The 16,665-nt window shown below is 41.4% G+C and overlaps 1 protein-coding gene and 1 long non-coding RNA gene across 4 annotated transcripts in view; one reads left to right on the forward strand and one right to left on the reverse strand.

The window, feature by feature from the left end:
- LOC311580991 overlaps positions 1 to 16,665 on the forward strand; it is a 310,197-nt gene that overhangs the window by 219,194 nt on the left and 74,338 nt on the right. The window lies entirely within an intron of this gene.
- On the reverse strand, positions 1,435 to 8,498 carry LOC311581635 (C-C chemokine receptor type 2). 3 transcript variants are annotated; one of them, XM_084754088.1, is made up of 3 exons: positions 8,243 to 8,498; positions 6,495 to 6,605; positions 1,435 to 4,831 (listed from the first exon to the last, which is right to left on the reverse strand). In XM_084754088.1, the coding sequence occupies exon 3, from the start codon at positions 4,818 to 4,820 to the stop codon at positions 3,699 to 3,701; it is 1,122 nt and encodes a 373-aa protein (XP_084610214.1). In that variant the 5' UTR covers positions 4,821 to 4,831; positions 6,495 to 6,605; positions 8,243 to 8,498; the 3' UTR covers positions 1,435 to 3,698. The 3 variants fall into 3 exon arrangements, with proteins under 3 accessions (XP_084610214.1, XP_084610215.1, XP_084610213.1); XM_084754089.1 differs by lacking the exon at positions 8,243 to 8,498 and adding an exon at positions 6,711 to 7,308; XM_084754087.1 differs by lacking the exon at positions 6,495 to 6,605.

The following is a 16,665-nucleotide window of genomic DNA, read 5'->3' on the forward strand; positions in this document are numbered from 1 at the left end:
CTGCATGCCGCCGTGCTCTCCAGCAGTGTGCCTGCACGCCGCCGTGCTCTCCAGCAGTGTGCCTGCATGCCGCCATGCTCTCCAGCAGTGTGTCTGCACGCTGCCATGCTCCCTGTCATGACGACAGAGGACTAAACCTCTGAAAATGCAAGCACGCCCCAATTAAGTGGTTTCCTTTATAAGAGTTGCAGTGGTCATGGCGCCTCTTCACAGCAGTAAAACAGTGACTAAGACACTATGCCAAAGTCCATATTTCAACACATGGAAGCTTCTGCTGGTCACTTCCTAACCCTAGCGTGGTCTCTCTCACCTTACCCTGAGCTGTCTTGCCGAATCCCAGCCCAGACTCTTTGTCTCCCATGATATGTTTCCTTAGAGATACCTGGGCAGTTAAACTTGCTGGATAATCTCACTTGAGGCAAATGAGGTAAAAGCAGGAGAAGGACAGGTTTTAATGGAGTCCTTGCAAGCAGCTGCACACCGTTCTGCACATGTTCAGCCTCTCCAGCTGTTTTGATAGCACAGACCGAAGGCTGTTTATGAACAGTGCCAAGCCTACAATTCCACCAAAACTGCTTTTAAAAAACCCCATCCTTTGGTATGGTGGCCTTTCTTCCCTTTATTACACTTTCCTCCAATTGTCCACTCAAAGATTACCCTCAGATGAATTTAGAGCCCTCCTCCGGAAATACAGAGCAGGCGATGCCTACAGGGCAATTTATTCTGTACCAAACAAAACAAAACAAAACAAAACAAAACAAAACCAACCAACCAAACAAACAAAAACAACCCAAAAGCCCAAAAAAAATCCTACTGTATATGTTCATATTGTGATCCGTGGCCATCCCCACCTCTGGACTTTCCCTGTGTTCATGTGAACGTATCTGAGCCCTCTGCGCCCACTGCCTGTCTGTGGGGCCCTGAGCTGCAAGGTATAAAAGACATGAAAGGCAGTGACACCATTTTCACCTTATCCACCAATCTGTAGACCCCAGGCTGCTTGTCATACTCCATCCCACAGGAGAGAAACAAATTTTTATAAACATCATCTCTCGTGTGTATTAGTCAGCATTGCACTTAGCACACCAGCCTCCCACCCAGTGGCTTGTCGTAGTGGACACGGACTTCTTACTCCTCTTCTTCCTGGCTGGGTCCCAGCTTCACTCCTCATATCTTCCCACTCTTTGCTGAAAAGAGGCTCATCTCAGTCACGCTGAGGCTATACTTGGACGAGGTGGATGTCATCTGTGTTTGTCTTCTGTTAGCTGCAGAAAGGTGTGTGGCCTTGTATGAAAGCTGAAAGTCATACCCTCCATCAACACCCAGGTACATGGACTGGTGAAGTCAGGGGAAGACATGTATAGTTGTGAACGAAACAGCAACCCACACTGGAATAACCAAATACACGCTTGTTGGTGTTTTTTTTTTTTAATATTTCTAGCAATATGATAGAGCATGATTTATTTTCTAAATCATAGTTTTAAAAACAATTTACATCTTATCATCATTAAAATAAAACGAGTAGGATATCTTCAGGTGATAATCTCATCCCCTACTTATTTCAGAAACTTTTTCTCATCATGGGGTAGCAGAGCCAAAACACCATGACTTTCAGCTCCCGGGTTGTCTGCTCCTTTGTGCTTTGCTTCTGTCAGGTAAGAATCGCACCAGTGGAAAGGGAAAAGCGCTCCTGCCACAACGCAGGGCAGATAATTTTCTTATGGGAAGGGGCTTCTCTAACCTCTGCCTCTTGTAAATTCACTTTTAAAGCTTTGTTTAGAAATGACTAGAGTTAGGAGTTCCCACTCACTCAAAGGACAATCTGTCACCAACACACATCTACAAAGAAAGATGCAAAGGAAATTGAGGAAAACGAGCCCAAGAGAGCAAGCATATGGCTGATATGGCACCTGCACAGCATGCGCTAGGATCCAGATGGCTTGGAGTCTAAGTCACCATAGCTGGGTAAACCCACAGACCACAAACCCCAAGTTCCTGGCAACCCAGAGCTGTCTACGTCAGTCCATTTGTTCAAAGCCAGAATTTTCTCTGTAACTAATCCAATATTTTCAAGCTTGGAAGGTAGGAATTCTTACAGAGGTATTTCATCATATTTATATATTAAAGTTTCAAGTCTTGTTTTATTTTTTCTATTTATGTTAAATCTTTGAATTATGCTTGTATCCAGAGACAAGGCTCTGGAGATAATCGATGACATGCTTCTTCCTAATTCATCTATAATTTTTGTATCAGGCTTACCCTGCTTGGCAATTTAGATATGTTCTCATGGTAGAAGGATTATTTCCAAATCAAGGGCGTCTGTCCCTGGTATATGCAGCCCTTTCTTTGTCCACAACTTCATACTCAGTGCTTTTTCTCACCTGGGTTATCCAGGGGTTAATGTGTGGCTGTTTTATAGACACTTTCCCCAAGCCCACTGAGTTTTGAAGTATGGATGTTAAAAGATAAAGACCATGGGGAAAGAGGCAGGTGCAGAGGGCATGGGGACGCAGGAAATAACAGAAATAATATGGCCAGTTTACATGTAGACAGCAGCCCCTTCTCAGTGCTGACACATCCGTTTGCTTCTGATTCCATGCTCTAAACACTTCCCTGCTGCTGCCCCAGAGATCCCTGTCTGTTTGCTAGAGCCCTCTGTGCCTCGTGGAGGGGCTGGCTTTTCTCCTCATGCTTGGTAACTCACTACCTCCAGCCTTAGGCTCTCCCTGGAAAGATCAAACAAGAGCCTTTATTATCTTTAGGCTAATCACTAATGACGCATATTTTATAAACAATAATTCTATCAGGTAAGGAGCTGTGACTTGAGAAACAAGTAAACAAAGAGGTGTGATATTGAAAAGATCTTCCATGTTGTCATAGATAAAAATAACCAAGCCAAAAATGTGTCTTGCAGTTATGTATAACAGGATCATGGAACTCAAGTGAAGTTCCCCACAAGCTATTGCAGTCCCTAGACTTCTCACAACCTGATAAAGCCTTCAGAATTAAATGCAGGTCGGAGATGAAGTCAAAGACCAGGACATTTCTTTCCAAATGAAAAGGCCCCTGCTCACTTTCATCTTCATCGGGATCAAGAATGCTCATCACTTCCTCCTCCTCCTCACTCAGTCCTGACATGCTCCTTCCACTCCTTTCTTGTTGGACATAAGGAAAAGCATGGTGAAGACTGGTAAAATAGTATTATCGCAAGGCAGTGAGGCTCCTCCTAGGGACAGAGATGAGTTCACTGCAAAGCTGAGAACTGTACCAACAATTATTCTAGGGCATTTCCTGAGCACGCGTTACATATACAGGAAGAGAGACGGCTCAGTTTTGGCATGAGCCCAAGGCTCTGGACACCTGGTTTAAAGCTCTCTATTCTTCAATATATTTTTTGAGCAGTCGTTCTCAACTTTCCTAATGCTGTGGTCCTGTAATACAGTTCCTCATGTTGCGGTGACCCCCAACCATAAAAATATTTTTGCTGCCATTTCATAACTAATTTTGATACTGTTATGAATTGTAATGTAATGATTTATGTTTTCTGATGTTAGGTAACCCTTGTGAGCGGTGCACTTGACGACCCAAAGGGTTTGTGACCAAAAGGCGAGAATCACTGTCTTTGAGATTTATTCCTATATACAAACTGCTCCTTCCTCCCCTGCTTTAAAAAAAAAAAAAGCAAACTCCTGCTTGCTTTACAACCCGACTGAGACTTCTTGCTCCCCAGTGGAAGGGGTGAATGTTGAGCTCACTCGATCTGCTGTCTCCCTATAGAAAACTGGGCATTGTTTGCAGAGACGTTTGGCAATGTGCTTTCTGAAGAATATGGAGAGATACCTTCGGAACTTTTCCCCAACAAAGGCGTAAATAATAGGATTAATGCAGCAGTGTGTCATCCCAAGAGTCTCTGTCACCTGCATGGCCTGGTCTAAGTGCTTGCCAGTCGTGCAGTTACTCAGTCCGAAGAACTCTTGGAAGGTTGTCAGGAGGAGAACAATGTTGTACGGAGCCCAGAAGAGAAAGTAGACGATCATGATGGCGAAGATGAGCCTCACAGCCCTGTGCCTCTTCTTCTCGTTCCTACAGCGAAACAGCGTGTGGAGGATTCCTGAGTAGCAGATGACCATGACAAGTAGGGGCAGGACCAGGCTCAAGATATTCCTCATTATTGTATGGAAATTCTTCCATATTAGTGGAAAATAAGGACCACAGTTATTATAAGAATCTTCTCTTTTGAATTTAGTAAATATGATTCCTGGGAGAGAGGCAAACACAGCTACCACCCACGTGACTCCACTTGTCATCACCCCAAAGGTGACTGTCCTGGCCTTTAAAGCAAACACAGCATGGACAATAGCCAAGTACCTATCAATCGTCAGGAGGATGATGAAGAATATTCCACCAAAATAACCAATGTGATAGAGCCCTGTGAAGAATTTACACATTATATTCCCAAAGACCCACTCGTGTGCAGCATAGTGAGCCCAGATTGGGAGGGTGAGCAGGAAGAGCAGGTCAGAGATGGCTAGGTTGAACAGGTAGATATCAGTCATGCTCCTCAGCTTTTTGCAGCTTATGAGGATGAGAATGACCAACATATTGCCCACAAAACCAAAGATGAATACCAGCGAGTAGAGTGGCGGCAGGATCCGGGCTCCAAATTGCTTCACGCTGGGTTTATGACAAGGCTCACCATCATCGTAGTCGTAAGGTGTGGTGGCCTCTTCATCAAGCTCTTCGATACTTCTTGTAAATAGAGAATGGGATATTGACAGTGTGTCATGGATGATCTGCGATAACATAGTACTGTCTTCCATTTCCCTAGAGTCTGTGGACAGAGAACAAAATGATTATTTGTAACACAAAGCCAAATTTCTTAATCCAAATAGCCTTGCGCCAACTCTATCAGCATCCCAGTTCCTCATGTTGTGGTGACCCCCAACCATAAAACTATTTTTTGTTGCTACTTCATAACTGTAATTTTGGTACTGTTATGAATTGTAATGTAAAGATCTATGTTTTCTGATGGTCTTAGGTGACCCTTGTGAAAGGGTCATTTGACGTCCCATTTGATTTCTCCTTTATAGTCATTCTTCACACCATATGTGCATCACTTTTCTCTTATTCCTAACAGCAGACACACCTTGTCAACTCAGCAACCATGATTGCATTTCCTACCTTCTCTGCATGTAGTGAACAGGTGTACAACCCATCAGTGAGTGATAAAATGTAAGTGGAGTACTCTAGAAGGCTTCTAGGCTGGCTCTTCCATAATAAAAAAGATACAGAAGAGACACTGTTGGCCCCTTCTCCTATTTTAACTTGTCTAGCATAAGCTTGGTGCTTGGGACTATAAACAAAAGACCTACAGATTGTATAGAAGCCACATAGAGGACTCACTTTCTGACTTCTCATCTGAAAATGAAAATAAGCCATTATAAATTGCACCATTTATTCCTTGAAGATGAAATCTCAACTTTTGCCTCCACCACCCTCTCACACTTCTTTTGACAAGGTTGCAATGACAATTCAATGTTAAAATGCCTTAACTTTGTTCCAAATTCTTCTCATTGGGCATTAACTTCTTCATTCGAAATTCTTTTTAAGGGATTGGAGATGGCTCAGACATTAGTGGCACTTCCTGCTCTTGCAGAGAACCCAAGTTAGTTTACTGCACCCACAGCAGGGAGCCCATAACTACCTGTCATTTCAGTTTTAGAGAATCTAACACCTCTTCTTGACCTCCATGGGCACCTGCACATGTGTTAGTCACATAAACTGAAGTAGGCACAAATACACAAAATAAATAAATGTATAAATATTTTTAATACATTTTTTTTAGCTTCTAGGGCACTCCTACCTGACTGTGTGTTAACATCTTCATGCCCACTTCATCAAGCTTCCCAGCCACTATACTTGTCTTTCTGACACCCCTTTTACTTTTTGTCTCTGTATTCTTGCTCCAAAATTCTTCCGATTCAGACTGGCTGCGTTATGCCAGCTAACCTCAGGATTTTGACTCTCCTGTATACCTGTGTTTTCCAAGGCTCTGTGTGCAAGTCCCACCTTCTCTGAAACATCAGAGTTTTAATTTTTGCTGTTTGATGGTATCTCCTCATGAATTGGTCCACATAGCTAACATTTATTTAGCATCCAGTATGACTTATACATGAGGGGACACACATACACTGGCACACATGTTTGGAGATCACTGGACAATCTGCTCTTTCACTCCAATGTGATCTATAGGGATTCGAACTCAGGTCACTAGGCTTTTACAGCAAGAACTTTGACACAGAAACACAGGCAAATTGTGATGTCTTCATCTTAGTTATTATCACCTATTACATGGCATAAGAAGCAAAGTCTGGTATTATTCCAAATCACTCCTCTTCAGAAAATTAAGAGTTGTCCTTCAGAACCAAATAGGTTGGATTCAAGTCCTGCCTCCAGCCTAGCTGACTGATAGATGACTCAGCAGCTAAGGGTACCTGCTGGTTTGCAGATGATGTGAGTTCAGTTCCAAGCACCCATGGTGATTCCAATCCCCTCTTCTGATCTTTGCAGGCAGCTGAACTCACACGGCATTCGCTGACACAGATCTGCACATATAAATAAATAAAAATAATCTCAAACATAAAATCCTGCCTCTAATGTGAAAGCTATGTAATTTAAAGTCAGGCATGTTTTCCTGTATAGAAACTCACTAGGCTGCTGTGATGAAGACTCAGCATGTGCTGCGGATGGATGCTCGATGCTAGAACTGTGGCACAGGAGTTCTAACCCTAACCCTTTTCAAATCCATCCCCTCTGCCCTGTGTGAGCTGCTAGTTTCTTGTCTTATCTGCTGCTCACTCCACACCGACCTTCTCTTCACTCACAGCTCATCTCTCATTCTGCTCTGACAGTTAACACTGCGCATGCACTCCTCAGCTTGAAATCCCAAGTAGCCACATGACGTGGATGTGGTGGGACCTCATAGTGGCTGATCTGCTCTCAGATGCACAGTCCTGTGCACAGCCACAACCATCTTCCGTTCATTTCCTCCAAACTCACCGCTTCCTTAACCGTGCTTCAGTAATTTACCCCATGCTTGTCCCTTGGCGTAAAATGGCTCCTACCTCCTACTCAAATTTCCCTTCTCTTATGAAGCCTAATCTGCACCCTCTGACTAATCACTCTGCTCTTGTGAAATCTAAGTAATCCCTTATCATGCTATCTGTTACATACCATGCACCTTCTGAGGTTAGGGAGTGGCAGTGTTTTTAATTCGCAACTCTTATAATTTCATCTGGATAAAAGAGTTACAGCAAATGCTCACTGAAAGAGTGCACAAAAGTCTATAATAATTATAAGGTGTAACCTCATTAAATCTTGATGTTAAGACTGTTTTTTCCTGATATCAACTATAAATTTATTTTTATCCACCTATATACACAGCACTTTTCCCATCCTTTCAGTGATAGCCATATTTTACAGGCTTGCATTTCACATCACTGAGCCATATCACTAGCCCACAGAAACTAGATGAGATCTTCGATGAAAGTAAAAAAAAAAAAAAAAAAAAAAAGCATGACCCTGAAGAATCACACTGTGCTAAGCCCTGGTCTGTTCTGAAGTTCTAGCTATTTTGGAAAACAGTAAACAAACGCTCGTTCATCTAACACTATGGCACATTGAGAGAACCTAGCTATTAGACCAAGTACTCAGCAAAGTAACTAAAAGGTACTGACCTATGTATCATTTTTGGCATCAAGACCTAGCACCCAGAGCTGTAGGGAAGAGAGAGAGGGGGTGGGTGTGTCTTTTCAGCCTGTGTGGGCCTCATGACGAGACAAAAGGCATATTTAAAAGGCATAGATAGACTAAAGGTGAAAGACTTCATGATTAAAATTCTAGAAATTTGATCCCTCTGCATGCTGAGAGGGACAGAGTAAGTCTGTGGGCACCTAGAGGATGGCCAGGCAGAGTGCCTTTTCTTCCTTTGCTGTCCCTTTGTTATCACCTGATCCCAAAAGGATGGTCCCACCCAGCAATGCATGGATTCCTCACTGCTGCGAGGGTCTTTCTAGCATTTCTTGGTGCACATTATCCTCTCTCTTCTCCTCAAATCTTGATCATTGTGTCCACGTGCACAGGCTGTACAGCCCCTCTGACTGTCTGCCTAGTGCCCTGCACCTCAAGCTTGGAGATGCTTGAGCTGAAAATTCATAAATTCATGGAAAAAATCATGACTCACCAGGAATGGCTTCTTTTTGGTGGCACTGGTATCTCAGGCTTCTCAGCAACAGAACGTCAGATCTGGAGGTACAAACTTGGTGTGCAGAAGTAGGAAATAAAGTTTCCTGCAGAAAGAGAAGGCGGAGATAGAAGGCCAAGTGATGGTAAAGATTTGAAGAAGAAGAAAAAAAAGAAATCAAACACTTGCAGTTCTTCTTTTCCAGCCAGGAGCGGTATATGCTGGGCTGAGGTCTCCACAGGATTAATTGTGAAATCTTGTTTTTGCAATTGTGAGTGTGAGTCAGCCACTCCTTGTCTCCCCCTGCCCCGCCCTCCTGCTTTAGTATATGTCAACTCTGGGCTTCTTTGCCTTACAGGTCTTTCATAGCTTTTCCACTACCTGTTCTTCTCTCTGTGTTAATTAGAATGATCCAAGTACAGTAGAACTTATCGCTCCCAGAGAATAAATGCTAAGGAAGCCATTGGTCATAATGAAGAAAATGCAGAGATGTTTCACTGAGACTTGTGTGTTGCTTTCAGAGTGTAGAGAATTGGAATCTGGTTACAAATCTAACTTAAATACAGATTTCTAATAAAGGGAAATGCTTAGTGATCTTTGGTGTTAAGGATCTTAGCAGGAGGAGCTGTTATTATTATCACTGTAAGTTCTTTGAAAGAGACTTTGTTTAAAACAAAATCTGCATAATAAAGCATCTTAGGAATGTTTTGCAAACCTGGACTGAGTTATCTGACCTGGCGGCTGGAATTCTGCAGAATCAGCAGACCTGGCAGTCAGGAAGAGTTCTGGGGCCTTAGGTGGGCAAATGGATACAAAACAGACCATGAATAAATAATCTGGTGTACAGTAGGTGTCCAGAAGAGAGAAGGGGAAGCGCCCAGGCTGTTGAGGGCAGTAGACTGAGGAGTGCAGCCCCTGGAAGCGATGGCAGCAGCAGGGTCGCTCAGTGTGGACCACGAGTCCCCTCCAGGTTTCAGCAACAAAAAGGTTTTGTTGTTTCTTAGAAAACTTTCTTTTCTTGGTCTAGAACAGATCCATGTCTGTAATCAAGACCCCTGGTTAGGACCACTTTTCACTTCCATCTTCATAGTATATAGATCACTGATTGTAGCCATGGTATTTTGAAAACAAGGAGGAACACAGCGTTGGGGAGATGAAGAAAGATCTGACTCTGGAGACTAGAAAGTCAAGTAGGGTCTGAAGGGCCAATGTCTAGAGACTGGCAGCAGTGGAAGCTGCCCATGTTTACCTCAGAACATGACTCTTTGCCATATTTCTTGGTATATTGTTGGTGGTTGGTGAGAAGCTACAGATTCAGAAAGCTCTCTGCCCTCCCTGTTACATAAAAGCAGAACACACAAATTTTGAAGGCAAAAGGTATCCTTCCACCTTAGAGAGAAATGGCTAACTACTGAAGACAATTTAGATCTTTATCGGCCTGGAAATTACACCAGAACAATCAACTCTCACAAATTTTCTAAACTAGTCTTTTGCTATCATTTTTCAACTGCCCCACAAATTACCACCCATAGAGATGTAAATTCCCTTTCTCTTTGTGTTATTACTTCTTTAAATTTACTTTTCTTTGTTGAAGTGTCTATATAAGTTGGAATCCAAAGCCATATGTTTGAGAAGTATTTATTCTTTCCAAATATTAAGTATACTTCTTTTTTCTTCCCTTTTAACACAAGTCTATTCTTACTTAATATAAATAATGTCCAGGGCTGAGGAAAGAACTTTCTTTCTCTCCTTATAACTTGAAGGGTCAAAAACAAAACAAAATAAAACCATCACCTGAGCTCTGACATTCAGAGCTTAAAATCAGTTGCTAGAATCTGGCAACATGGGGCAGAAGAAAAACCTCAACTGCCTCCTCCCACTCTCCGAACGCGAGTCTGACTCCCAGTGACTCAACCCTACAGGACAGGAGAGCAGTGGGAAGTGAAGATGTCAGAGTGCATCTTGGGGAACCACTTACCACTTTCATCTCACTTAAACCAAATAAATAGTTAAATTTTTTGAGAACTTACATCTGAAAATCTTTATATGCATAAGGAAAACAGAAAGGATGCTTTTGTGTGTGTTTGAGAACTCCATATCTATCTGCCGCCGATGAGTTTATGTTTTTCAGGATTTTCAGCCTGGAAGATGAGTGCTACGTGGGTCTTGATTATACTCTAAAGAAAACACAGCACCAGCTCTGGTACACCTGCTATTAGTGTACAGGCAGTTCCACTGGCCTGCTCTTAGGAACCTAGCAGCTGCTTATGTCACCACCTGCTGTCTCCGCCAGGTGTGTGCAGCAGATAAAAGAAACCACTCACCACTTCTCTCTCAGCAGCCCCTCTCTCTCTGCCCTCTGCATGTGCCCATTTTCTGCCCCATCTGCCCTCCTCTCTCTGCCCTCGTGGCTCTCTCTGTTTTGTCTGTTTGTCTACATGTCCACTAGTCAGCCTCTATCTCCCCCACAGGTTCTCACTCCTTTCCCCTCCTCCAATAAAAGCCTCTTTTATACCAGATCTATTGCATGGCGTAATTTCTCAGGGGCACACCTTGGTACCAGCTGGTCAAGGGTACCCCCTCACTGCGTTATATTTCATAACTCATGCTAGCAGGATCCCACTGAGGGCATGGTTGTGGCACTTCAGGTTGCCTGAAGAAGGATGGAGATCATCTCCGCTCTTCTGCAAACCAATGAAATGAAAATCATCTGTACTCCCCCAAATGCTGTAAGAAGACTAAGCCTGGATCCGAGACGCTTACGACCATGCTGAAGGTTAACTACAGGTTATGTTCTCTCCAGTGCCTTAAAAGGATTCATTTAAACTCCATTAGCGGTTGAACTATTCAAACTGAAAGTTAAGTTGGTATCGAAACCTATCTCTCTGCCATCTGTGTATAGCAAGACACAACCAAAGGAAAATATGGGGATAACATGTCCAGAGAGGCGACGGCAGAACAAGAAAGGTTTATTAAGGTTTATTAATAGTCTGAAGACAGTTTGATGGTGTCTTTTGCACCTTCCTCACTCTTGAGTGATGGTTTTATTTTCAGTGGTGCTATAAGAGTACAAATGTTCTTGTCTCTTCTCTTCAAAGATGCTTTGGGCTGACTATGGTTTCTATGGTTTGTGTGCTTCCTGTGACCTATTAAAATAAGCTAGTGAGTTCTAGGATTTTACACCTTTAGTTTGGTCACACATGATCTGGACTATTATGATACACACAGATAAAGCAGTCATTACATTTTTATTTTCTTTGTTCTTGTCTTCATAATAAAATATACATGATTTCCACAGCCTTTGTGCCAAATGGTAAAGTAAGACAAGACACAGAAAGGCAAAAGAAGAAAGGCTAGCAACTTCTGGTCCTTGTAAAGGATTAGAAATCAGGTATGAATTTCTCTCCCCGTTTCTAAGATCATGAAAAGTGCCCAGATGAGTGAAGAATAAACAAAACTACATAATCAAAAATAGAAATGAGGGTTAGGAAGATCATTCAGAAGGTAAGAGCATTTTCTAAGCAGTGTAAGAAAATGCATATGAATGTCAGGCCCACAAAGTTAGTTATGGCTATGCAACCCTGGCACAATGGGGCATGGTGATCAAAGTATTGCTAGGGCTTGCTGGCTGCCATCCTAGCTCAGGTTCAGTGAAAGACCCTGTCTCAGGGGAATAATGTGGATAAGCAGGACACCTGGTATCTTCCTCTGCCCGCCATGTGCACACACACACAGGTGTGAACACCCGCATGCCATAGATACCAAACATATACACACATATCAGAAAAAATATTCCAAGTGGTAATTAAGTTTTAGTTAATTTATAATATAAAGGTACAGATTAGATGTTTCTATTTCTTTTTATTATGACTTCTTTTTAACATATACATTTATATTATTACACATGAATAAAATAAACTACAAACAGCAGGAAGAACCACGAGACAATCAGGAGTTATATGAATGTTACATTCATAGTGATTTGACTATTTGTATTTGTCAAACTTGAAGAAAGCATCTTTCTTATCTTGTTGGGTCTAAATTTCTGAATGAAAAATCAATATCTATCATATCACATCTCTATCAACTTAAAACACCTATCTTGATCTAAAAACATCCTAACCCCTAACCAACTAAGCTTAATTGTAAGACTAAGCTATCTGGTCTTCAACCCCATCAGAGACTTGAGAAGGAGTAAAACTTAAATACCTGAGTGAACCGGAAGTATAGGTTAGCAGCTTCCAAAATGAAAAAAAAAAAATGACTAAGACAGCTTACTGCCTGAACAGTCACCCAACACTATCTATGACACTGGAGCATCATCTTCAGCCTTTTAGCCCAATATCTCTGACAGACATATTTGCAAGGTAGGAATTATTGAAGACTTACTTACTCTGTTTTGGCAGAGTTCAACCACTGACTCTGCCTGCATCTAAGCTTGCCCATTTTAGGTAGAATTCTGTCTGTGGCAGAAATGAGGACATTATGCCCAGTGGCTAGTTTGCCAAATTTGAAGCCAACTCCATAAGGAGACTCTTTGATGTTGATCACCTTCTTTGAGGTAAGCTAAAGAACCAGACACTGACGCTGGATCAGACCTGACAGGATTCATTTCTCTCAGCAGGCTGCATGCTGACATCCTGCATCCTCTGGGTTCCAGCCCCAGGTGCCTCAGTTGCTGTCACCCACTAGAATTGCAGAGCTTCCAGGACAGCATTGTAGAAAGCACCCGATCCCAATTGGTCCAGTATTTCAGACTCTCCCACACAGGTTTCCTTTTAAGCCTGGAATTTCTCAACATTTAGGAAACTGGACCACAAATTCTATCCCTGGCTTGCTTAACCATTTCCCCCAATTTTTGGCCTCTTCAAAGGTGTTATTCGCCCTAAATCAGCCTGAAGAAACCTTAAGTGAACGACATTCCATTTCCTCTAAGGGGGGTTGGGTAGGTTTCTGTTTGCTCTCTTGGTCTACAGATGCTTATTTTCAGAAGGAATGGGATGTATACAGAGAGAAAACTAGGTTGGACACAGGAATGTCTCTTTTTTCCTTTATCTTTCTTTTGTAGGTAAGGAGATAGGAGCTGAAAAGAAAGAAAGGGGGATATAGAAATATAGAGGGAGGATTAGAACAAAAGGTAGATTATTAAATCTACTTCTCAACTCAAGGCCTTAATTGTTACTCACAAATAAGGTTACTTTTAATTCATTGGTATAGCATTTTGTATATTGATGCAAATCATGGTCATGTAAAAAACTAGTCTAATTTTTATCACAAGAACATATATCCTAGGTCTAACAGATAGATATGATTCTATAGATACATGTGGTAAAATAGTTACATGAGGTCTTCAAAGGCCTCAGAGACCTACAGAATATGGCATTTAAAGATGTTTTTATTATTCTTAAGATTCTTTGACAACAAGGCAAGTTAACTCCTGGCAACACCCGCCTACCTATTTCTATTTCTTCTATTCAAATAAACTTTGAGAAGAAAGATGTGAAGTCAGAAACTTTACTTTTTACTTGTAAATGAAAAACAAACTGTCAAGTGACTTAGGACTTGTATAGACCAGTGTTGAGAAGCTAATCTCCTGTCCTTCTGAAGTTCAGACGCTCCATGCTAGATCTGGAGCTCAGACAACTTAGCAGCAGTCTGTTATTGGGAAGAAGACTTGATGGTAACAGGGCATAACACACTATTTGCCAGAGCTAGGCAACAGCAGGTTGGGAGGGAGAGGTTAGCATTCATACACCACTGCATCTTTCCTTGAGTCCTGATGAGTAAAAGTAGCGTGAACGTGAATACCACCAGGGTCTGGTGTTATGCCCGTCACTAGAGCTTATGACATTTCCCAGGGAGGGCCGTGATGCCGTAGCAGGCATCAGAAAACCCAGAAGGCAATCTTTGTGGATACAGTTGTATGAGAAAAAACCCCCAGACCCAGATGTGGCAAAGATTCTGTGGGAGCCATTGCTGGCATACCTCTGGGTGGGCAGCCAGTGATGGAATAATGAGATGGACCCTGTCTACCCATGTTTGTCTTGCAGGAACTATAAACATGTGTCCCTTCTTAAGAGGGACATGAATGTGGAGGACAACTCATTTGTGGTGCAGCTCAGGGTGTATCATTATTTCAGAAGCAATACCCTTATTTTAAAACATCAACAAAGTGACAAACCTTTATCTACATCACTATGAGAAGAAGACAGAAGATGCAGGTAACTAAAACCAGGTGGAGGTGGAGCTAACTTTAATGAAGAAAAAAACCTATGTGCAAATACGGATAATTGTCAACGGATAATAAAAGTTTGATTAACCTACTGTAAATAAACAATAATAAATAAAAAGCAAAATGACTTAAAAATTATAAAGTATCTATAAAAACAAAGAGATTGAATTAGTACTGTAAAATGCTTTACAGCTACAATAAAAAACCCAAATCAGATAGTTTAACCTATAAATTCCCCAAACATTTAAAGAAAAGCTCATATTAATTCTTTTCAAGTTCTGACCAAAAATAGAAAAGGAAACATGTCATCATTTGTTCTGTGAAGCCAGCCCTACTATGATAACACAGCCAGACAAGGCATCACACAAAAAGTCTAGCAATCTATATCCCTCATTAATGGAGATTCAAATCACACACACACACACACACACACACACACACACACACACACGGGGGGGGGGGGGAAGAGAGAGAGAGAGAGAGAGAGAGAGAGAGAGAGAGAGAGAGCAGAAAAGATACCAATCTTAAAAGATTTTATGGCATGATCAGATGGGATTTATTTATTTATTTGGTTTGGTTTTTTGAGACAGGGTTTCTCTGTGTAACCTTGGCTGTCCTGGAACTCACTTTGTAGACCAGGCTGGCCTGGAACTCACATTGATCCACCTGCCTCTACCCCCCAAGTGCTGGGATTAAAGGCGTGAACTACCACACCTGGCCCCAGATGGGATTTATCCAAAGAATACAAGTGTGGTTCACATTTAAGAAATCATCAACGTAAAACATCACATTGATTGACAGGAAGCAAATCCAAACAAAATGCCTACATGATCATTCTAATCGACACAACAAACATTTAACAAATAGATTATGCCTCATGACAAAAAACAAAACAAAAGAACCCACTGGAACATAAAGGAACTTCCTGAACATTGGGAAAGCACATTAGCTAAGATAGCAAAGCTAGTAGCTTATTCAGTAGTAAAACACTGAACGATAGCTCTTTACGATCAGAAGTAAGGCAGTCAATTGTCACCAGTGGCATTCAGTGAGCTATTGAAAGTTGTAGACATTGCAACTAAAATGCAGAAGGATATGTAAATGCATTCAAATGTTGTTAGCATTTTGGGTTATTGCCTTCTGGCCTATTTCCTCCCAGCTTATAGGTTTTATTTTGCTAGTGTGTGTGTATGTGTGTGTGTGTGCACACATGCTCTGTGTATGTGTGTACATGCATGCATACTTTGGTCTTTATGTCTTTCTATTAAGCAAGCTAAAGTTTTTCCTATGTTATAAGTTATTCACAAATGTAATTTTGGTGGCTGTCTACTATTGTCCTCAGAAGATTGTGGCCGTCAAACACAAAAGCATCTCAGACCTCCTCAGATCCTGCTTCACTGTCAAAAACTGGGAGATTTTTACCATTCATAGAACATTACTGTATGTTCTCACTTTATTACCTGACTTTGGGAAATGTGGCAGTACCTTAGAGCTTTTCATAATTTTTAAAAATCTTTCTTTTCTTGAGTCATCAATTTAGTCAATATTTAGCTGACTTTAAAGTTTGGATGATTAATTTTTTTTTTTTACTAAATTACCTTCCTTGTTTGTAGTAGTTTTGTGTTTACCTTTTTTATCTAATGATATGATGGGAAGGTTTACAGTTCACTTATATTATTAACAAATATTACTGGGAACAGCGTGTGTGAATTCAAACATGTATGAATTCAATCAAACACAGATTGAAAATCTAAAATGTTCTGGACTCTGCTAATGAAATACAGAGATGCATGACACAATACTATGCATATCCTAAATGGAATGGCACTGTGACAATATGGGTAAATGTTAACACAAAGCAATAGAATACAACGCCCACACATGTAGACTTCTATGTTTTGGAGAGTTCAGAAGAAGGAGAATCTCTTAATGGTGATTTTCATTAAATACTTGATAAAAGAAAAAAGATTTTATATGAGCCTTGATGAATTCAAATTTGGGGAGATGATCAAAAAAAAAAAAAAAAAAGAAAAGAAAAGAAAAAGAAAAAAGAAATGGCCAAGACAAAAGTGAAGAAGGAAAAAGAAAGATGGAGGGAGAGAACTTGTGAGCTCACCAAACCCCATGACCAGAAACTCTTGGAATGAAGCAATCTGTGTCTTTAGCTTCTCAGGTGTCCCTGATGCACACA

The sequence above is a fragment of the Acomys minous genome (assembly GCF_964271855.1).
Source record: "Acomys minous genome assembly, chromosome: 13".
NCBI classification, from domain to species: Eukaryota; Metazoa; Chordata; class Mammalia; order Rodentia; family Muridae; genus Acomys; species Acomys minous.